Here is an 18,701-nt window from a genome sequence, read left to right as displayed (position 1 = left end):
GCGCAGGAGTTAATCAACACACCCCGTTAATAATTCATCACCGACGGTCGGGCTTGTTGCCGAAATCCCTTCTGCGTTTCACAGCCCTCATTTCGCACCTACTTTTTCCCCTTTACCGGTGTCCTTAATTACGCTGCTTCTGACCGGGTGTAGAGTTTCAGTCGGAGGTGAGGAGGCAGCAGCCTGTGTGGACAGAGTGACGTGTAAGATGGATCATCACCTCGACCTGCTGAGGAAAGATGAAGTTTGAAGGATGAACGGCAGTTTACTGAAGACTGACTCTGAACAGTTAACCAATATGAAGCCTGTGCTCAGCCCGGTTCTTCTGCCTCAGCTGGATATCTCTACTGCATCAACTGGATAAAACAAAGTGGATTTATTACTATTGCCTGGAGAAGTTACCTGCTAGCATTAGATTGAGGACACTTACAATGTGGTCGACTGCAGCTGTTAGCACGGTGTGGATCCTATTTGGTAAGTTCAAAATCAGATCCAGAAAGCCTTAAGTCTACTCTTTATTTATATTCACCAAGCCTTCATTGAGTGATTAAATCTAACGATAAAAGCTGAATTTTTAGCGTTTTAAATTGTTAAAGTTTTATTAACTTGGTTTTGAGGGGGGAAAAACACGTCTTGTAAAACGTTACGCATTCATAAAAGCCTGTGATGTAGACACAGCCAGCTTAACAATAGTCAGCTATATGTATTTGAATTCATCACAGAGGTAAGTAGTATTTTGTTTTCTTTATCTGTAAACTATTTTAACTTGTCTATGTCATATCTGAAAAATAAGTTTCAAACATTACTGTGAATTACCCAGCAAAATAAATGTCACACAGTCCTAGACATGATGTATATATTGTGACTTTACAATTTTCAGGAAAGCAGGGGGGAGATAAACTTGAACACAATTGTAACTGTAGGGTAACAGAAATAACTATTTCCTGTCTTTTTCTTGTTTTATGATTTACAGGGATCATATGTGATGTCAAACAAGTTTATTCGCAACACAGATCAATCCATAGAAAGCCTGACCAGACTTCTGACGAGGCCTCCAAGTTAAAGCAAGACATCCACAAAGTTATTAATGAAATCCACTCTTTGTCCGGTGAAAATGCAAAGAAACGCAGCTTCAGCGCCACAGCAGAAGGTTTTGACTTAAATGCATACTATCGTGCTCTGAGTGACCTATACGCTGTATTTCAGCCTCTGCTGAGAGACAGATTCATAGATGACCTTCCCAAAACTGTAGTGTGTATTCTGTCGGGCAGACAGGACTGTGGCCTGGAGGCAGAACTGACAAAGACCGTGTCTATGGAGTTAGGAAAGCCTCTGCTGACGTTTGTGTCGTCCATGCAATCTCAGACCTGTAGCCCACGCAGTCGTGATGAAGGGTCAAGCAGCTTCCTGAGCGCCTACCTCAGGGTCGGGGACTCAACATCAGCAGCATTTGATGGTTTTCAGAACACATTTATAAATATACTGTCGAGTTTCCCTCTTTCTGGGAGTTTGATGAGTGCAGTGAGCGGCCTCGTGGATGTAGCTGTGACATACGTGTCAGAGTTTATGGCAACTTTACTCCAAGTACCGATGGACTACCTCAGAATAGCCTTGCAGTTTGGTATTAGAATACCATCTTTAGACGGAAAAGAGACCTGTGAGCAAGGTAAAACATTATTTTCCTTCAGTACAAATACTTAAGTAAGGCCAAGTCATTTTATAAACTGTACTGTATAACTCACAGATTATTCTTATGTTGTTTTTTTCTCTTGTTCTGCAGGTGATCTCAAGCAGCTCATTATGTGGTAAGTCATCAGTGTAATAATCATGAACCCTTTCTCCATTCCCCTGTTTTGGAGACTGCTGCCAGTTTCATGCTACCTAAAAAGTCAAATACATTTTCCCCAGAGACAGATGTATCAGTCCTCCATCCAGATGTAGCAATGAAAACTTAACAGTGTTTTAAAAAAAAAAAAGAAACGTATGCATGTTTCCATCCACTTATTTTATGCATCATGAGTTAGATCAATGAGATAGTCACTTTGGTATCATGGATATTGTCGTACTAAGAGCCGCTCACCCTGCTAAACTAAAGGACTAATCTCATTTTTCATGAAACGAAGCTAAAATGCGAAACACTGGTGATAATAAATCTTAAGTGTTCATTTTATCATCATGGTAAACAAAATTAAAGATTTGAAAACAGTGACATACACTCAAAATGTTTCTAAGACCTAAAAAACCCACCACAATAATTAAGAAACACTTGTTTAAAGAAAACTCCACAGGGCACCTTTTAGTAAAAGCTCCTGCGTCCATGTCTCAGAAAAGCAAAATACGTTTCTGCCAGAGTAGCTAAATCTGTGTGCATTTTGGCGTAAACATTATTGTGTTATTGAAATAATCTGTAATAAGGATTTACTGCCTGTTCTGTTCAGGGGCGTGAACAACAATGTGAGCTGGTCCTTTGGTAACTCCATCATTGACATCCTCCTGGAGATATTCCTGGCTCCAGAGCAGCCTCCGTGCACTTACCCAGGACCAGAGTGCCAAAATCCTCCTGGAGTCCCCTTCCAACGCAGCGCCTCCGAGGCTAAAGACGACACCGATAACAACCACGACATCCTGCTAAAGTGTGATCGCCACAACCTGGCCAGGCTCAATGAAACACTGTGTGCTGGCATCCTTGCAGGTTCCAGGGTGGCATCCTCAACATCTGTGCTGACCTTTTGCCGGGAACTGAGCTCCCTCAGCAGCAACCAGATAGAGCAGGTGTGGAGCAACATGTGTTATGTCATTCAAGCGCTGATGTCTCCACTCCTCAGCAGGTCATCTGACTGCACACAGCCTGTGACCTCTCCCTCTGAGACTCCTCTCCTCTCTCGCTCTGCACCTCCTCGAATAGCCAGAGAAGCCTCCAACCTCAAACAGCTGGCCTGTAACTACAACACCTGGTTAGAGAACCAGGTGGTGGACGCCGTGCTCGTGTCGCTCTGCAGCGATAACGAACGTGAGGAGTTTTTGAAGCAGGTGTGTAACAATGCTCTGCTGATGAGGAAGCTGCTGTCGGAGCAGATGAACAGCTGGCTGTATGGATACTGTGCCAACTCCTCTGCAGACTCTGGGTACTTAGTGAGTCAGTTCTGTGTCTATGAGCAGTGGCTGGAGCCGTCTTCAGTCCCAGTGAACCCGTCTCTACTGGAGTTCTGCATGAGCCTGGATGGTCCCAGACTGACCTCGCTGATCTGTGAGCACACTGGATTCTTCATGCTGTTATTCTCCAACCCTGAAAACGGACGCTTCATGCCCAACTGCACACGACTGCCCTTTCCACCACCTCTCCCTGACATGTCATTAACGACACAGTCTTGTCGTTACTCAGAGTGGCACGACGTGGCGCAAATTACCATCGATGTTTTGTCACAGTGCATCCGCCTCGATCACATTGGCTTCACCATAGAAGTTTGCTCCAACACAACCTTTCTAAACAGCCTCCTGCTGAATGAGGAAAATGCCTGGCTTGGGGATCACTGCCGGGCTTCTCTTACCTCAATAGGCCCTGAGCCAACCCAGCCCTTCAGCATCGCAGGTTGGTGCGACTACCACACGTGGGGAGAACGGCAAGTGGACGACTCAGTGGTCGGCCTCTGCTGGCAGCATGATCAGCTGGCTTTCCAGAAGAATGTCTGCTGCAAAGCGTCCGTGTATGAAAAGCTGTTACAAAACCCTCAGAACAATTGGCTTAGATCAGTCTGCACCAACAAGGAAATTGAGGAAATAGCGGTGTTACCACAGGTGAGTAACTGTAACTGTAAACTACGGTGGCTGACAAGGACAAACATGTGCTGCAAAATGACAATCATGCTGAAAATAGCCAAAAGAAATAACATCAAACACTTGGCAAATACATCAACAGTGCCAAGTCAAAAACACACAAACCCAAAAAAATTAATGCAACAGGAAAACCCTGCAGATCCTGGCCCTTACAGTAGAAGTGCTCCAGGCCTGTAGTGTGATGTCAGCGTGAGAAATAGATCAGGCACCATATTTATTGATTATCAGACCACATAACGATACACACTGCTGTATCGTAGTGTTAATTGCCCTTTTGTGTGTCTGGAATTTTTCATTAGTTTTTTTATTTGGATTGTCTCTACGTTTGCAGCCTGTTTCTTTGGAAATCTTATGGACCTTTGAAGCACATCTGCCCTTGTCAACCACAGTAGTAACGCACTACAGAAAGTTAAAATGTTGTTTCACAGAATGTGTATTCTGATGTTGCTTTGACAATCTCTTCTTTAGGTTTGCAAATACTCCGAGTGGACCCGTCCGATCATCGTAGACATGACTGAGCTCGCTCTCTGCGCTGAGAGCGACCCGCTTAACTTCACCTCCAAAGTCTGCTCCAATGACACAGTCCTCAAGAACCTGTTGGCCAACCAGGATAACACCTGGTTAATACAGCACTGTGCCAACCATTCAAATCCAGGGGTATCTCCTGATGAAAGTGGGGAACAAGGTGGAGGCCTTACTGGATTTGACCCTGCAGAGCAGTGCCAGTACTCCAGCTGGGCCATTTCTCTTCCAGATGCAGCTCTCCTCACTCTCTGCTGGGAGAACGACCAGACCAGTTTTGTCTCCTCTATCTGCCAAAATGCTGGTCTCCTCTTTTTGCTCTCCCAAGAGCCATCCAGTGCGTGGGTTGGCAGCATGTGTACCACCTACACCAACTACACTACCACCCCTACTACAACCAACAGCACCACTGCAGACCCGAATTTCTGCCTGGCCAGAAATCTGGTGAAGAGCTTCAACTGGAGCTGCTCAGCCGACCTCACCTCCGCCTGCCAGCCCGGGGCCAGTCAGAATATGGCGCTGCAGATGATGGTGCGCTGCTGGGTTGAGAGTCTGAGGTCCAGAGTGGAGGATATGCTGACTCCACCTGTGGCCACAGTGTTGGAGCAGGCAGTCAGCACCACGGTAGTGATCCTGTTGGCCCTGGAGGAGGTGCAGAACACCTCGCTGCATGTCACCGAGAACATAAGACAGAGTGTGTTGGCGTCTGTAGTTCGCTACCTCGAGAGCCAGAAAAACTTTGACAAAAAGAGGGTCCTGCTGCAGTGCTTTGGGGTACGTAGATTGATTGTAAAGTACTTGTTTAAAAAACAAACTATCGTGATATCGGAATACGTTCCACCAATATATTCCACCAATTGTACTTTATGAATGAACATAAATCTGGTGGTTCATGAGAATTGCAAAGTCTATTTATTACATTATTGCAAATGTATTCAACAGGATAATCAGAGTAAAGTGAGTTCTAAGTAGAACAATTCATTGACTTTACAGTTTATCTAGTTATTTATCCATATCAGTTACCACTAGCGCCATTGCATAGCAGCTGACCTCTTGTGCAACTTGCCTACAGCTGGTGTACAGTTACACTCCTGTCATTGATAGTGACATAATGAGTCTCCTCCTTTGGGTGTAATCTCTCCTGGCTTACACTTGATTTGACAATCACAGTAATGTGTCAACACACACTCACAGATTATATAGTGCCACTAATCTGTCTGTTAATAGTGTTACAACCCTGTGTGTGTGTGTGTGTGTTTCCTTTCTATAGAGGGTTTTAACCAGCCTGATGCAGACAGCAAGAGACGTGACCAGTGATGAATTGTCCGTCATAAAGGTGATTTATAACAAACCTTTGCTTGATTTCCATGACATATTGTACAGACGTAAATGGTACCCAGAGCATGAATCCTATTGAATTTGATGGTCCTCTGACTTTTTCTCAAGTACCACCTTTCCTGTGAAATGTTTCAACACCCACTTGATGTATTGGCTCCAAAATTGGGGCAGACATTCATTGTACCCAAAGGATATATCCTACTTACTTAGTTGTTCCCTGGCGTTTCCTCAAGTGTTACCATGAGGTATACAGCTGAGGTTTTAAGGGACATTTATCAGTAACAAAAGGATGGATTGCAATGAAAGTTTGTACACACATCCATGACCCCCTCAGGATGAAGCAAAACAACTTTGGAAACCCCCTGACTTTTCCTCTGGCAACATCATACAGCCCAGTACAATGGTTCAAGACCAAACACCTACCAAACGCGTTACATTCCCTTCAACCTCAGCGATAATCTACCGTTGGTGGTGATTAAAGTTAGAATGCTGGAATGCTGACATTCAACATTTGAACTCTTATAATGACTTAGTATACGCATGTTAGCTTTGTCATTGTGAGCATTTTACATGCTTACATTAGCACTGACTTCAAAGCACAACTCTACCTGCAGCTTCTAGCATGGCTGAAGATTCTGACACTTGTTTACATAAATACCCTATAATTATTCATGTCACGATTGTTTGAGTTTAAATCCTCATGTTGTGTTTGTGTGCAGGCGTACTTCAGTATACCGCTGAGCAGCCTGAGGGCAGTGCTCAGTGAAGCTCACATCACCACCGTCAGACTGGTCCTCCAGTGCTACAACAGAAACCAGGAGACGCTGCAGGTGAACAAAAACACGGTTACGTCAAACCTGCACTGATCACATCAAGTAGACTTCTCCTGATTTATTCTGGAATTGTTTTTGCACTTGAACGTCTACCTAGTCCTGTAGTTGATTATCTTTGCCGAAACAGAACATGTTTTTTTCTGTTTGCCAGTTGTCTGATGCGTACCTGTCCACGATGGCGTCAGTGCTGTTCCAGACTCACCTGGTCAAAGATGTCAGTCTCTTTTCGGAGCTGGCCCCCCTGCTGGCCATAGCGAGCCCGGCTGACATCCAGGCTTTGCCCCCTCTGCAGAACAACATCAACGTGTAAGCGATGGTGTCAGCTAACCATGTTTAAGAATTCTCATCATTTTGTTGCACATTTTCTCATCGTTATTGTGTTACTTAATTTAACCACAGTAATAGTTTGTTACCATCGTTCCAACAGCTCAAACAACCTAACCTAATTTGTGATGCTGTTTAAGTATTCAACTATTTTAGTTTGAATTACCTGCTTTTATGTTGCTTTCCTTCTTAAGGATAGCCCCATGTACCTTAAGGAGAAGGCGCGCCATAATCTTTAAATGGGTTACTTGTTAGGTAGAGTACTTTATTAATCTAGTTGTAAAATAAAAAATCTTTTTTAGAGTTGCCTTTGAACCTCAGGCATATCACCTCTAAACTAAACATTTGCAGCATTGCACACAATATCATGCACCTTTTACAACCTTTCACAGCCCAGATCCAAGATCTTATAAAGATGGAAACTTTCTGATGGATCTGAATGGAAATTTTCTGAACGTGTAAGATGACGGTGAAGGGTTAAGTCTCTCGTACAATCAAAAAGATCCTACTTTGTATTATTAATGTCCGTCAAACAAAGTGGGTAATGAGTTTTTCTGTGTGTTTCATAGAATAGCATTAAGAAAACACCATGATTTATTTTCATTGTTCCCAATGGTTTCATTTCCCTTCCTGCATACATTATGCTTCCATCTACACACAGCACAGGTGTCAGGCTCCTGCGAGAAGTGATGTGTCATTGTGTCCTGAGGTGCTAGAAGCATGCATTATACATAGAAAGCAAAGGAAACTAGTTCACTGACTAGATTTCAACCTAGCAGGGGCTTACAATGTGTGTAGGTATTTTCTGCTTGCTGAAGAACGAGTCATTAAATGTAGAACAAGACAACAAGAAGCTCTTTATTTTGGCTTGACTCACTTAATGTAACAACATCTCTACCTGGACTAGTTCTGTCTCTGTCTTTATTATCTGCTTATGTACGATTCAAGTCAAATCTAACACTGTGTGTGGGACAGTCAGCACATAAACCTCCCAACAAGTTGACATCTTTACAATAAATATGCAGCTGTAAACGAGCTGGTATTTAGCTTAGCATAGCATTAAGATTGGAATTAGGGTAAAACAGCTAGCCTTGCACTGAACATAGGTAACAAAATCAACAGCAGAAAGTCCTGCACATAAGTCCAAAAGAAATTCAAATTCTCATCTTTAAATCTTTTTATAACGACTGTAGAAAAGAAACATGTTAATTTATGAAACTTTGAGTTGCTGGTAGGCAGATTTTTCAGGCTAGCTGTTTCCCCATTTTCCCAGTCATAATGCAAAGCAAAGCTTGCTTCCTGGCTTTAGCTTTAGATGTATACTTTATAGAGGGACATGAGAATGGTATCAATCTCCTCATCTAGCTCTCAAAAAGAAATTAAATAATAATATGCATTTACCAATAATTTGCACTAGGTTTATGCTAGCAAAAAGTTAACCTCCCATTATGTGTGCATAACGCTCTTTCAAAGCAGGCAACTTACAATGTTTAGGTTTAATTAAAACTTCTGTAATTTTTATATTTATTTTTTCTAGGAGGGAGACCATCAACAGAAACTTGGGGCTCATGACTCTGGAGCAGCGTCGGGCATTTGGTTTGTGGTACAGCAAAGTTCTGTCCCCCTCCGACATCACCAGAGGTCATCAGTCACTCATCAGGGACACTGGAAACCTGATCGCCTACCTGCCCTTCCACAACTTCCAACACCTCTCTCCTGCTCAGGTAACAGCCCTCTGAGCTCTGACACCTGGCTGGGCAACCTGAGAAGCCAGGACTCTGTCAGTTCTATCAGCCTCAGGGCACAGAGGAGCCACTTGTCACATACTGGTCAAAAAGCACAGACGGCCTCTTCTTTACCTGTCACAGCCATCCTGTGTCGTACGCTTGAAGCTAACGTTCAATAAGTAAAGACAGGAAGCCATGAATTATGAATGAGCTAAAGATAAAAGCCCCTCTGAGCGCTCAACTCTCAACCCTGAATTTGAAAGAAATTTTGGAAAATACGCTCATTTTATCTCTATAACAGAATAATACCTTATGATTCCTTGGTAAATATAAACGCTAGCACGCTAAAACGCTAAGTTTTAGATAAACAAGATATAACCTGCTAGTTTGTGAGCTTAAGAGGTGCTTGTAGATTGGTATCTTTGGAGAACCTGGCTAGCTGCTTTCCTGAGTTTCCAGTCTTTGTGCTAAGTTAAGCCAAGCTGTAAAAGCTAGTTTGTTTTTGTTTTTTGTTTTTTCTTTTACATGTATACACAAGAGTGTTATTAATCTTTTTACTTTACTCTGCGCAGGCTAATGAATTTAGTATTTACCTTAAATGCCTAACTATTCCTTTAAAGATTTTATCCATCCTGGAATACAGTCAATAATTAGAAGTATGCTTGCCATTTAACTATTGAACATGCATTTTCAAAGAGTATTAAATGCCACTTATTTTGTTGTCATGTTTTTCTGCAGCTGTTGGACGGGCTGGATGTGTTGCAGAGAAACACCCTTACTGCGCTCAAGCAGGAATTCATCGCTCACAGCCTCAGCAGCACTTACAGAAACCTCACTGCTCAGGATTTCACCAGGTGGGAAATCTTTGCCCAACTTCTCTCTGTGTAAACTTGTCCAGACAGTAGCTGTAAATCCTGCCTAAACACAATCATATTTTGGTTGGTTGATTTTGCATGATTATATGTTGCTTCCCTGGTTAGATCTTCGGGGACTGATATTAAGTTAAATATGAATATGAACATGAAATATACACTAAATGTTTTGATAAATTAGACTTTCTGCTATTACAGTTATTAAAAAAATCACACATAAACCTTAAATATAGCGTCTTGTGGGCAGTTGTGTAAAAGGGTTTTATTAGTCACAGGCAGCATCAGAATACTTAAAAAAAGGTAAAGTATTCCACTGCGATGATAATACACCTTGTATTTTGCTTATCTGGACTAAATAGCATGGTAATTTATGCTGTTTAGGCCTTATCTCTACAGACATGATATCATAAATGCTACACAAACTGAATACTTAACTCAATTTTTTTACACAATGTATGGTAAGTTATTTATTATCTGCTGCTTATAAACTGTTTGTAATTTCAGGTTGGGTAATCTCTCCTGCCTGGCAGACCCAGAGGACCTGCTTGTGTACAAAGACACTGAGGTCTTCAATGTGATCCGGGACATCGTTATGAACTGCACACGAGACGGACTCAGTCTGCCCAGCCATCTGGTACGAACACAAAAGTTCATATGCAACTTTTTTTTATACGTGTTCTTTTATTTAACAGTCACATTGAAGAGGAATTCAAACTCTGATCTTCTGTCTCCGTGCTTGTGTTGAACCAGGTTTCCAGTTTGTTGCTGAACAGCAGAGAATTGAGGGTCCCCTCCTCGCTCAGCTCTGATCGGCTGGCAGAGCTCGCCCACCTGCTGCCCTCGCTGGGTGTGCCTTTCCTGCAGGGTCTCTCAGCGTCGCAGCTGCAGCCTGTCCTGCCTGCCCTCCACTCTGTTTCATTCAGCCCCGCACAGGTACAGGAGCATACTCAACTTGTACAAATTAAATAACTACGATTCTTTTGCCCTGCAGCTCACAGTTTTTACTATTTAGCTTTTTGTGTAAAACAAACATCAGGTGTTAGTGAGTGGGGGGTTTAGTCCGTCCCTTTCACTGCACAAGCCTCTATTTGTTGTACATGGTTGGGTTTCCTGGCAGCTGGTCGGGCTTGTAGGCCTGAGGAACAGCTGACAGGCAAGTCGTCTTCAGCACACTGATCCTTAAGGTGAGATAAGGTGAAGACCTGAGCTTTACTTCAGCCTCAGCTATCATCTGAAATGGAGCCTTTTACTTTCACCTCAGCCTCACAGCTGTCGTCTTGCTTTTTTAAGTCATATGAAGTCAAGCGTCAATTAACCCTTTTACAGGTGCATCATGAGGAATAAGTGTTCGTTAAGCCCTCAGAACTTGACAAAAGCATCTTGGATTCAAATATTTCAAAATAACAACTTAAAGGGTATTTTTTAATCATTATTGTTATTCTGTGTCTTTTTCAGGCTTCTATAATCATAGACAAGCTGTCTTCAAGTAACACAGTGAGTTATTTTTAAAACACATCACAATGCCAATGAAGTATAGAGATGTGGTCCTGACCTGACCCTCACACCTTCCTTCCCATCTGTCCAGCCGACAGCTCTAGATCATCTGCAGGATCTCGGCTCCCTCATCGTGGGAATGAAGACGGAGGCCTTGTTGACCATCACCTCCGACAGGCTGCTGCAGACCCTGCCCGCCATGGCCCAAAACACACCAGGCCTCAGCCCGCCACAAGCCAACGCTGTCGCCACCAAGCTATGGGTACAACACCAGCACACTGACACTTACTTGAAGAAAATTTAACTTGTACAGCAAAGTGCAGAATTGAAATGAATAGCATAAATGTGACATAATGTTATTATTAAGAACAAAACATCTTATTACTGTAAATTCCTTTCACTCTTTACACTGGGTACTGTTTATCATCTAATTAAGAGAGTAAAGCCTTTCTTGATCGCTAAGCTTGTGTTACAGAGATATGATCGTACCTCTTCTGTGAGCAGGGCTTCCCAGAGGTGGTCGGTTGGTTGGATGATGTGGAGCCTTTGCTCTATTGCACGCCTCTGGTCAGCGTCCTGCCCAGGACCCGTCTGCTTGTGAACAACATGACCACTGTGTCCACAAAATCCTGGAACACACAGCAGGTATCACACCAGCACACATCATAGGAGCCATGGCATTCAAACTCTGCAGTTCAGTACTTTTTGCCAGCTCATGATACCCGATTAAAGAGCGCATATGCAGGGTTGTTAAAGTAGATTTAGATTTATGGCCCTGAGGTCTGTAGTCAGTCCCAAACACTTGTTTGAAAGCATCTAAGCCTGAGCCTGCGACTTTTACTTTGGGTGATGATCTCCTCACCCTTCCTCTGATTAGATATGCTTCCTCTGTTTGTCGTGATGAGGTGTGTATGACGGTATCATGATTAGCTGCTAAATTATTAAGTGGAGAAGCAAGAGCAGATGCATCATCATCAGTGACACTGTGAATGGACTTGCCTGTGAATAAAGACAAACACTCTCTTCATATCAGATTGCCCTTTTCTCTGCTCATGAAAGCTGTTAAGAAAGTAACTTCGAACCAGTGAACCAGTATTTTACAACCAAGGCTTTTTCAACTTTCTCCTCCAGGCTAAAGCGATTTTTAACGAGGTGCTTGAAACTAAACCAAATCTCATCAGCCAAGATTTATGGTAAGTACAACTTCTCTGTGCTTAGTCCTCGTCTTTGTGCAAAATGCTCTGATTTCTCATTTTGTAACCAGTTTTTTTGCAGCTTTACAGCTTTATGTATTGTATTGAGACTCATCTCTTTATGTAACCAGGAGTCTGGAAACAGTGGGTCAGGGTGTGAGCTGTAAGGTCCTACAGGAACGTCTTCGGGCTGATTCCTCGCCCTCTGCAGTGAGAAGAATCCTGGACTTTCTCAGGCGGCAGCCTGGTCCTCTCCACACCTCACTGGTAAACTTACCGGTTCCATTGATGCCATACTAATGTCTATATGCATGTGAAGTATGTGTTTATCTGTATGCACTTTGTGATTTGTCTTTGTTCCTGTGGACAGAAAAGGTGTGTGATCGAGGAACTGTACCAGTTTGAGTTCTTCTCTGAACTGCTGCAAGATCTTGGAGCTGAGATCGCCCTGTCCATGCCGTAAGTACACATTCCCTGGAATAATTTTGATATATTTGAAAATTATTTGAACACATTCATAGTGAAACCTCTTATTTATCACCCCACTATCAATGTGTAAACATCATTTTTAGATCATTTAAAATGATTGCAGGGAAATGCTGGCCGCACGAGTGCTGTCGTCTCACAGCCAGAAGGTTCCTAGTTCAAATCCTGGTTCAGACATAGCGGGCCTTTCTGTGTGGAGTTTGCATGTTCTCCCCGTGCATGTGTAGGTTCCCTCTGGGTACTCTGGCTTCCTCCCACAGTTCCAACACATGCTCATTAGGTTAATTGGTGACTCTAAAAAACTGCCCGTACGTGTTAATAAGAGTGTGAAAGGTTGTCTGTCTCGTATGTGTCAGCCCTGTGATTGACTGGAGATCAGTCCAGGACGTACCCCGCCTTTCACCCAATGACAGCTAACGGGATAAGCTGTATAGATAATGGATGGATGGAGGGATATGGTGTTCTCATTAGAATGAATATGAATTAAGTGTCAGAAAAATGTACTGAAATATTACCACATGTACTCTCTTAAAAGGAAAGACATGCGGCCAGAAATAAACCTTTGTTGGCCCAGAAAAATTCCAGCAAGAACATTTTCTTCTGTCCTCTCCTACTCTGTTTGCCCTTTTCTTACCTTTGCCAAGATAATACAAGAATAATATAGACGATGAAAGTGCTGCTCTCTTTGCAAATAACACACTGTTTTAATTCTTCAAAGTTGGCTGAATATTCATAACCACATTGCTCTGTTCATGACTCCACAGAATATAATGATCAGTGGTTTTAACAGCCATTAAATAAAAGTGATTTATTGACAATTAAACAAAAAATATTCTCATTTATTTCCTGTGTGTTTGTGTGTTTGTTTGCAGGGTGAGCACCATTAAGAAGTTTCCTACAGATATGATGGACACTCTGAGGAAAATGATAATTCAGGACCCTCAGCACTTCCTCGGGCTGTCAAGAACCAAAAGGGATCTGCTGGTGGACAAAATGGTTCAGAGGATGGTCAGTAGACCTGCACTGTGATGCCCCTCCTTCTTCTTTTATAAAGCTAAAGTTCAGAAGCTTCATGTGCTTGGAAAGATGGTTTGTCATACTTGCGGTGTGATCAGTGTTCTGTGGTCTCTTTCCCTGCAGGGCATGTACACAGGGCTGTTCACTGAGGAGGAGTTTCATTCAATGGGCATCATGGCTCCGTTTGTGGTGGATGAAGTTTTCATTCAGCTGGACCGCAGCTTCTTCACTGACAATCTGGATTTGCTCCAGGGGCTGTGCTACAGCAGCAGCAAGATGGATATTGTGGCTCGTATCCTGCAAGAACCGGCTGGCTTTGGGTACAGAAGTTTTAATTGTTGGGGGCGATCTTAAACAATGAGTAAAAAATAACAACAAGGAAATATATCTTGCTATTACAAATCATTTGCATGTGTCTGATAAGTAATGGGAAAACTACAACTCACTATAAACTTGTCTGATTTCTCTCTGGAGAAAATCCAATGAAGCAAACCTTAAAAAAGTCGATCATTTAATGATTTATGATTTAAAGTTTATCAAGTTGGGTTTTAATATTTTGGAATATCCTCACTCCGTACAGGAGGAAAACACTGAGTCAAATTGGGTCAAATTTATAGAGGAGAGGTTCCATATGTCAAAGTTCTGCTATCTTTTCACACAGCAGGGAAATGTGCACAGATCATGAAGTGTTCTCTGTTTTCTCACAGTCCAGTAAAGACCTGGAACAAGACCACACTGAGTCGAGTGGACCGCTTCCTCTTCTTCCTGCCTGAGGCTAAACTGCAGGAAATTTCCATGGTGAGTTCGCTGCTGTGTTTTTACAGATTCATCCGATGTCCAGAAATCCACAGAGAGGTGTTGGGATTGTTACTCGATCTCATGGCAGGTTAGGCCAACAAAGGCTGTAAACAAATCCCTCAGGTGTCACATCTCCAGCAGGTGTCAGGATCAGGTGGTGAAGTTCCTGTTCTCCTGCAAACATCAGTGTGTGTCTCTGTATCTACACACGTATTGTTGTTGTTTGTGTATTCTCACAGGCGTTGATGACCGTGGGGCGTATAGAGAAGCTGTTCATGAGCCAGCGGCGGTGGGAACGAGGGGACGTGGGGGTCCACTGTTTAGACGAGAACGACAGGAGGAAAGTTTTTGAGAAGCAGCAGTTTGTTCTGCAGTTTTTCCTGGGCTTCCTCAAATTAAACCCGTTGTCACGTAAGCATCGCTTTGGTCTCTACAATTTCTGAAATAACCCTTATAGTACTCAGCAGAGTGTAAAAATAAAGTGTAAAAACACCACATTATGCTTTTACGGCAACTGTCTCAATGTCGGGGGCAGTTACTTCCTGGAGTAGTAATTTTTGCAGGCATGAAATGATCACATTTCTGTCCCTATGTCCTTTTCCAGCAACTCCTATGGTTCCCACCTGTGAGATCCTGCACACAACAGCTCCCTCCGTCTGGACCTCCAACAGTCTGACCAGCATGTCCTCCTCGGCCTTCTCCAACTGTCTGGAGCTGATTGGTCAGGACCCGTTCCTTGCATCTTACCAACGCAGTCAGGTGCTGAAGAAAATCAAACAGGTGAAACTCATCTGCAGTCCATTTTACAATCTTTGTTTGTGTTTAATTCAAGGATGTGCAGGTCTCCCCTCAGCCCTGGTTAATTCTTTATGTCTGTTCTGTCTTTTCTGGGCATCTATAACACTGTGTGTGTGTGTGTGTGTGTGTGTGTGTGTGTGTGTGTGTGTGTGTGTGTGTGCAGATATACGGCCCCGTCTCGTCCTTCTCCCAGTCTACGATCTCTCAGCTGGGTGGGATAGCGACAGAGCTCTCACTGGAGGAGCTGAGCAGCCTCAGACTGCGGGAGAGAAGTAGCATCGCTGCTATGGGAGCTGTTAGCACCTGGAGCAACAGACAGGTAGCTGCTCTGGATGCAGCCGTTCATGTGCCACATAGATTAACACAGTGTATTAACTTTGTCAAAAGTACGTTTAGACCAGAACCTGTGTTTTTTGAAACTTTTACTTTTACCATTTAAAATATACTATGCTTAAAGAATGAATATGCAATCCTTATTAATATTTAAATTAATTTAAATTAGTGAGAAATTACAGCTGAAAATCTCAGATGCAGCTGTTTGTTTGCTGTCCTGAATCAAAGCACTACTGTTCATCTCAAAGCTTATAGCTACTTAGTGAGACACACAGAATGTTTCATACAACATATGTTTAACATGAACAGAAATAAGTCATTTAAGTAAAAGAAAAACTGGTACTTTTTTTTTCATTATTATTATTATTGGCAAGCAGCCATGGTAAAGTAAGTGGGATAATATCCCACGATGACAGGACTTATTAGAGACACCTCTGTCTAACCTAAACGGCAAAACAAAACAGAGTTTTCAAAATGACCATAAAGTTGAAACAACTGCCTACTTGATAATAAAACCTTCATTAAGAAGGGCTTCTGCGAGGCTGCTGTATTTGACTGCATTAGTTTAATACAGACACACCTAAAGTTCTGAGTAATGGGTGTCTGATGAAGGAGCATGTCTGGATCATAACTCTCGTTTTCCTCCCAGCTGGCTGCTCTGTTCACCTCCGTGTTAAACTCCACCAAGCAGAGTCCCAGCCAGCTCGACTCCAGCACGCTGGTGGCCATGGGATACATCGTGTGCGGAGCTAAAACTACAGAGATGAATTTATTCAACGCCGTAGAGTTCAGGTGAGCAGATAAAACACTCTCACAGGTACATTTTGATTCCTTCTTTTTGGCCTCTTCTGCTTGACATTTGATTGTGGTAGTAATTCCCCCTCCCTGGTGCTGTGTCTCTCCCTGCTGGCTGCAGTAAGGCGGTGCTCTGGCTGGGTCAGCTGAGGTTATCCTGCTCTGAGGAGCAGCTGCTGGCTCTCGTTGGGCTGCTGACTCACAGCCTCGCTTTCGGACCCATCAGTTCATGGGGAACTGATGTGTTCATTGAGATTGGAGTTCTAGCAGGTAATCCCAGTCACTGTATTCACCTCAAAGCTTTAACCAAAATCCTGTATACTCAAAAACACAATGAAGCTGTTGAGTTCACAGTTGTACTAAATTACTGTTCATACTACTAAGAAGAAAAAGTCAATTGTAAATGTTAATCCGGCACAAATATCTTGTTTGTGTTGTTTAGTCAAATACTGTGAGTACTCACAATCTTAGATTAAAGCCATTTTGGTTTCATGTTTTGTTCTATATACACCCTCTTTTTTTGCCCAGGCAGCTTGTGCTTCTTCAACTTTTTTGTTCTCCTTTTGCATTTTTACAGCGGGTCTCCCAGACATAGCAATGTCAGCTCTGGTAAAAGAGCAAATTGAAGGAATCGCATCTTTGGCTATTTTAATTATACCATCTGATAAGTTAGCGGTAAGTTAACCAATAACACAACAAGATTTTCCATGATTTTAATTTTTAGAGCTATTGATTACGCTCGCCCACATTAGTCCAAAATCTGTGCTCATGTTGGTGCATTCATCTAAACGGATTATTTGGTTTGCTAATCTCTCTGTTCCTCTACTTTCCTCAAGGTTGTGTTTGACCAGAGAAAGATCAGCATGTTCTCCTATGAGCAGGCTGCTGCTATAACTGAGGAGCAGCTCTCTGCTCTGTCAGATGTGCAGAAGACAGCTCTGGCCATGGTGCTGACCCCGTGGGAGGACCGGCCCGTGGACTTCAGAGGTGAAACAATGAAATCTTTGAAACTCTTCTTGTCGGCTGGTAATAGAAAAGCAGAGTTGATTTTAGAAGGTGACGTAAAGTTCCTGCAAACATAAAATCCAGTTAATCTGGTTTTAAAGCTCAAACCAAAATGGGACCAAATTTCAGACTAAAACTTAACACTAGAGTTTGTTTTATACTAGCATCATAGACTGTATAAATAATATATATATATATATAATACTAGCATTCACAATAGAGTTTCTTTGACGATACTATTCAAGAAATGCAATATTAATGGTTTCCTTAATTATTATAACACAACCCTTTGACGGACTGACTACCTATATAGAATTGGCTATTGCCAATTTAAATTTTAAAAAGATAATCTTATATTTTATTCTTTTTTCTTCTCTTGTCTAAGATCATCCTGGAACTGTTTTTAGGACATTTCTTAAAAATCAAGTTGATTAGGATGCATAGAGACATATTTGAGTACTTGTGTAATTGTGGCATCCTGCATTTTATTCAGATGGCAAATGTTTTTGCTTGTAGAAAGTGAGACAATCCTGGTGATAGTTGGTGATACATGTGTAGATTTTGGCACTTTATTCTAAGTTAACCACAAGCAGTAACTGCAGTCACATAAAATGATACAGAAATAGGTCCACTTGGGATGAGTATTCTTCTGTTTTTATTTTCTGTAAACAGACTGCAAATACTGGAATATCCGACCGAACAACTTGGAAATTACATTTGTTTCACAGTGTTTTGTGTTGTGATACACACACAGATAACACACAGGGATCATATTTTGCATGACTCTACATTTGTGTTCGTTTCACTGTGTTCCTACAGGGAAGTCACTGGGGTTGGCACTGAGCCACAGTCCTCTGTGTCTCATACTGGGAGTGCTGATGCTGCTGATCGTCCTGCCCTGCCCTGACCTGATCTGCCCTGCAACATGACCCCGCTCACCCCTGCTGGATCAGGAGACACCTCCTCATCCACGTTACCAGGATCACATTTATCTGTGCAATACCAAACCTCTCTGACTTTAGCAGCACTTCATGATGCCTATATGCTGTATCTAATGAGATTTGTATTTATTTTGTGCAGCTATCACTTAGAAACATCAACAATCAGCACTGAATGGATAAAAAGATAATATTTTATTATGCATAATTATTATTATTGATTATTCAGAATTATTTACATAACACTTGGTCTATTTATGTAGACAAACCTGTATGTACCCCTCCTATCCCGATCAGTTCTTCTCAGGGATGTGACCTTTACCAAGAAAATTGATCCATACACTTGAATTATTAAAATACTGTTATAATTCATTGAGCATAGCAAAGACGTGTT

General features: G+C 42.4%; 1 protein-coding gene across 1 annotated transcript; it reads left to right on the top strand.

The window, feature by feature from the left end:
* Positions 1-431: 431 nt before the first annotated feature.
* Positions 432-18,298, top strand: strc1 (stereocilin 1). Its single transcript, XM_069659735.1, has 29 exons — positions 432-474; positions 974-1,666; positions 1,781-1,805; positions 2,439-3,795; positions 4,303-5,130; positions 5,627-5,692; positions 6,414-6,524; positions 6,679-6,833; positions 8,389-8,575; positions 9,317-9,432; positions 9,955-10,084; positions 10,201-10,383; positions 10,906-10,944; positions 11,036-11,206; positions 11,449-11,589; positions 12,076-12,137; positions 12,269-12,404; positions 12,508-12,596; positions 13,496-13,631; positions 13,764-13,960; positions 14,348-14,438; positions 14,678-14,849; positions 15,043-15,218; positions 15,400-15,555; positions 16,219-16,361; positions 16,486-16,634; positions 16,942-17,039; positions 17,201-17,351; positions 18,189-18,298. Exons 1-29 carry the CDS (start codon positions 432-434, stop codon positions 18,296-18,298), a joined length of 6,111 nt encoding a protein of 2,036 aa, XP_069515836.1.
* The last annotated feature ends 403 nt before the right edge of the window (positions 18,299-18,701 follow it).

Source organism: Semicossyphus pulcher, unplaced genomic scaffold, assembly GCF_022749685.1.
Source record: "Semicossyphus pulcher isolate SPU_LCO1_2020_fin unplaced genomic scaffold, fSemPul1.0.p SCAF_1, whole genome shotgun sequence".
In the NCBI taxonomy this organism is placed as follows: Eukaryota; Metazoa; Chordata; class Actinopteri; order Labriformes; family Labridae; genus Semicossyphus; species Semicossyphus pulcher.
Note: the sequence above shows the minus strand (reverse complement) of the source record. Positions and strands in the feature narration are given on the sequence as shown.

What these genes read in the sequence shown, in the direction of transcription:
- strc1 (XM_069659735.1), top strand. Translation starts at nt 432, where the DNA reads ATGTGGTCGACTGCAGCTGTTAGCACGGTGTGGATCCTATTTG. An exon ending in ACAAAATGGTTCAGAGGATG is followed by an intron (nt 13,632 to 13,763) that starts GTCAGTAGACCT and finishes CTTTCCCTGCAG; the next exon opens with GGCATGTACACAGGGCTGTT. An exon ending in CAAATTAAACCCGTTGTCAC is followed by an intron (nt 14,850 to 15,042) that starts GTAAGCATCGCT and finishes GTCCTTTTCCAG; the next exon opens with CAACTCCTATGGTTCCCACC.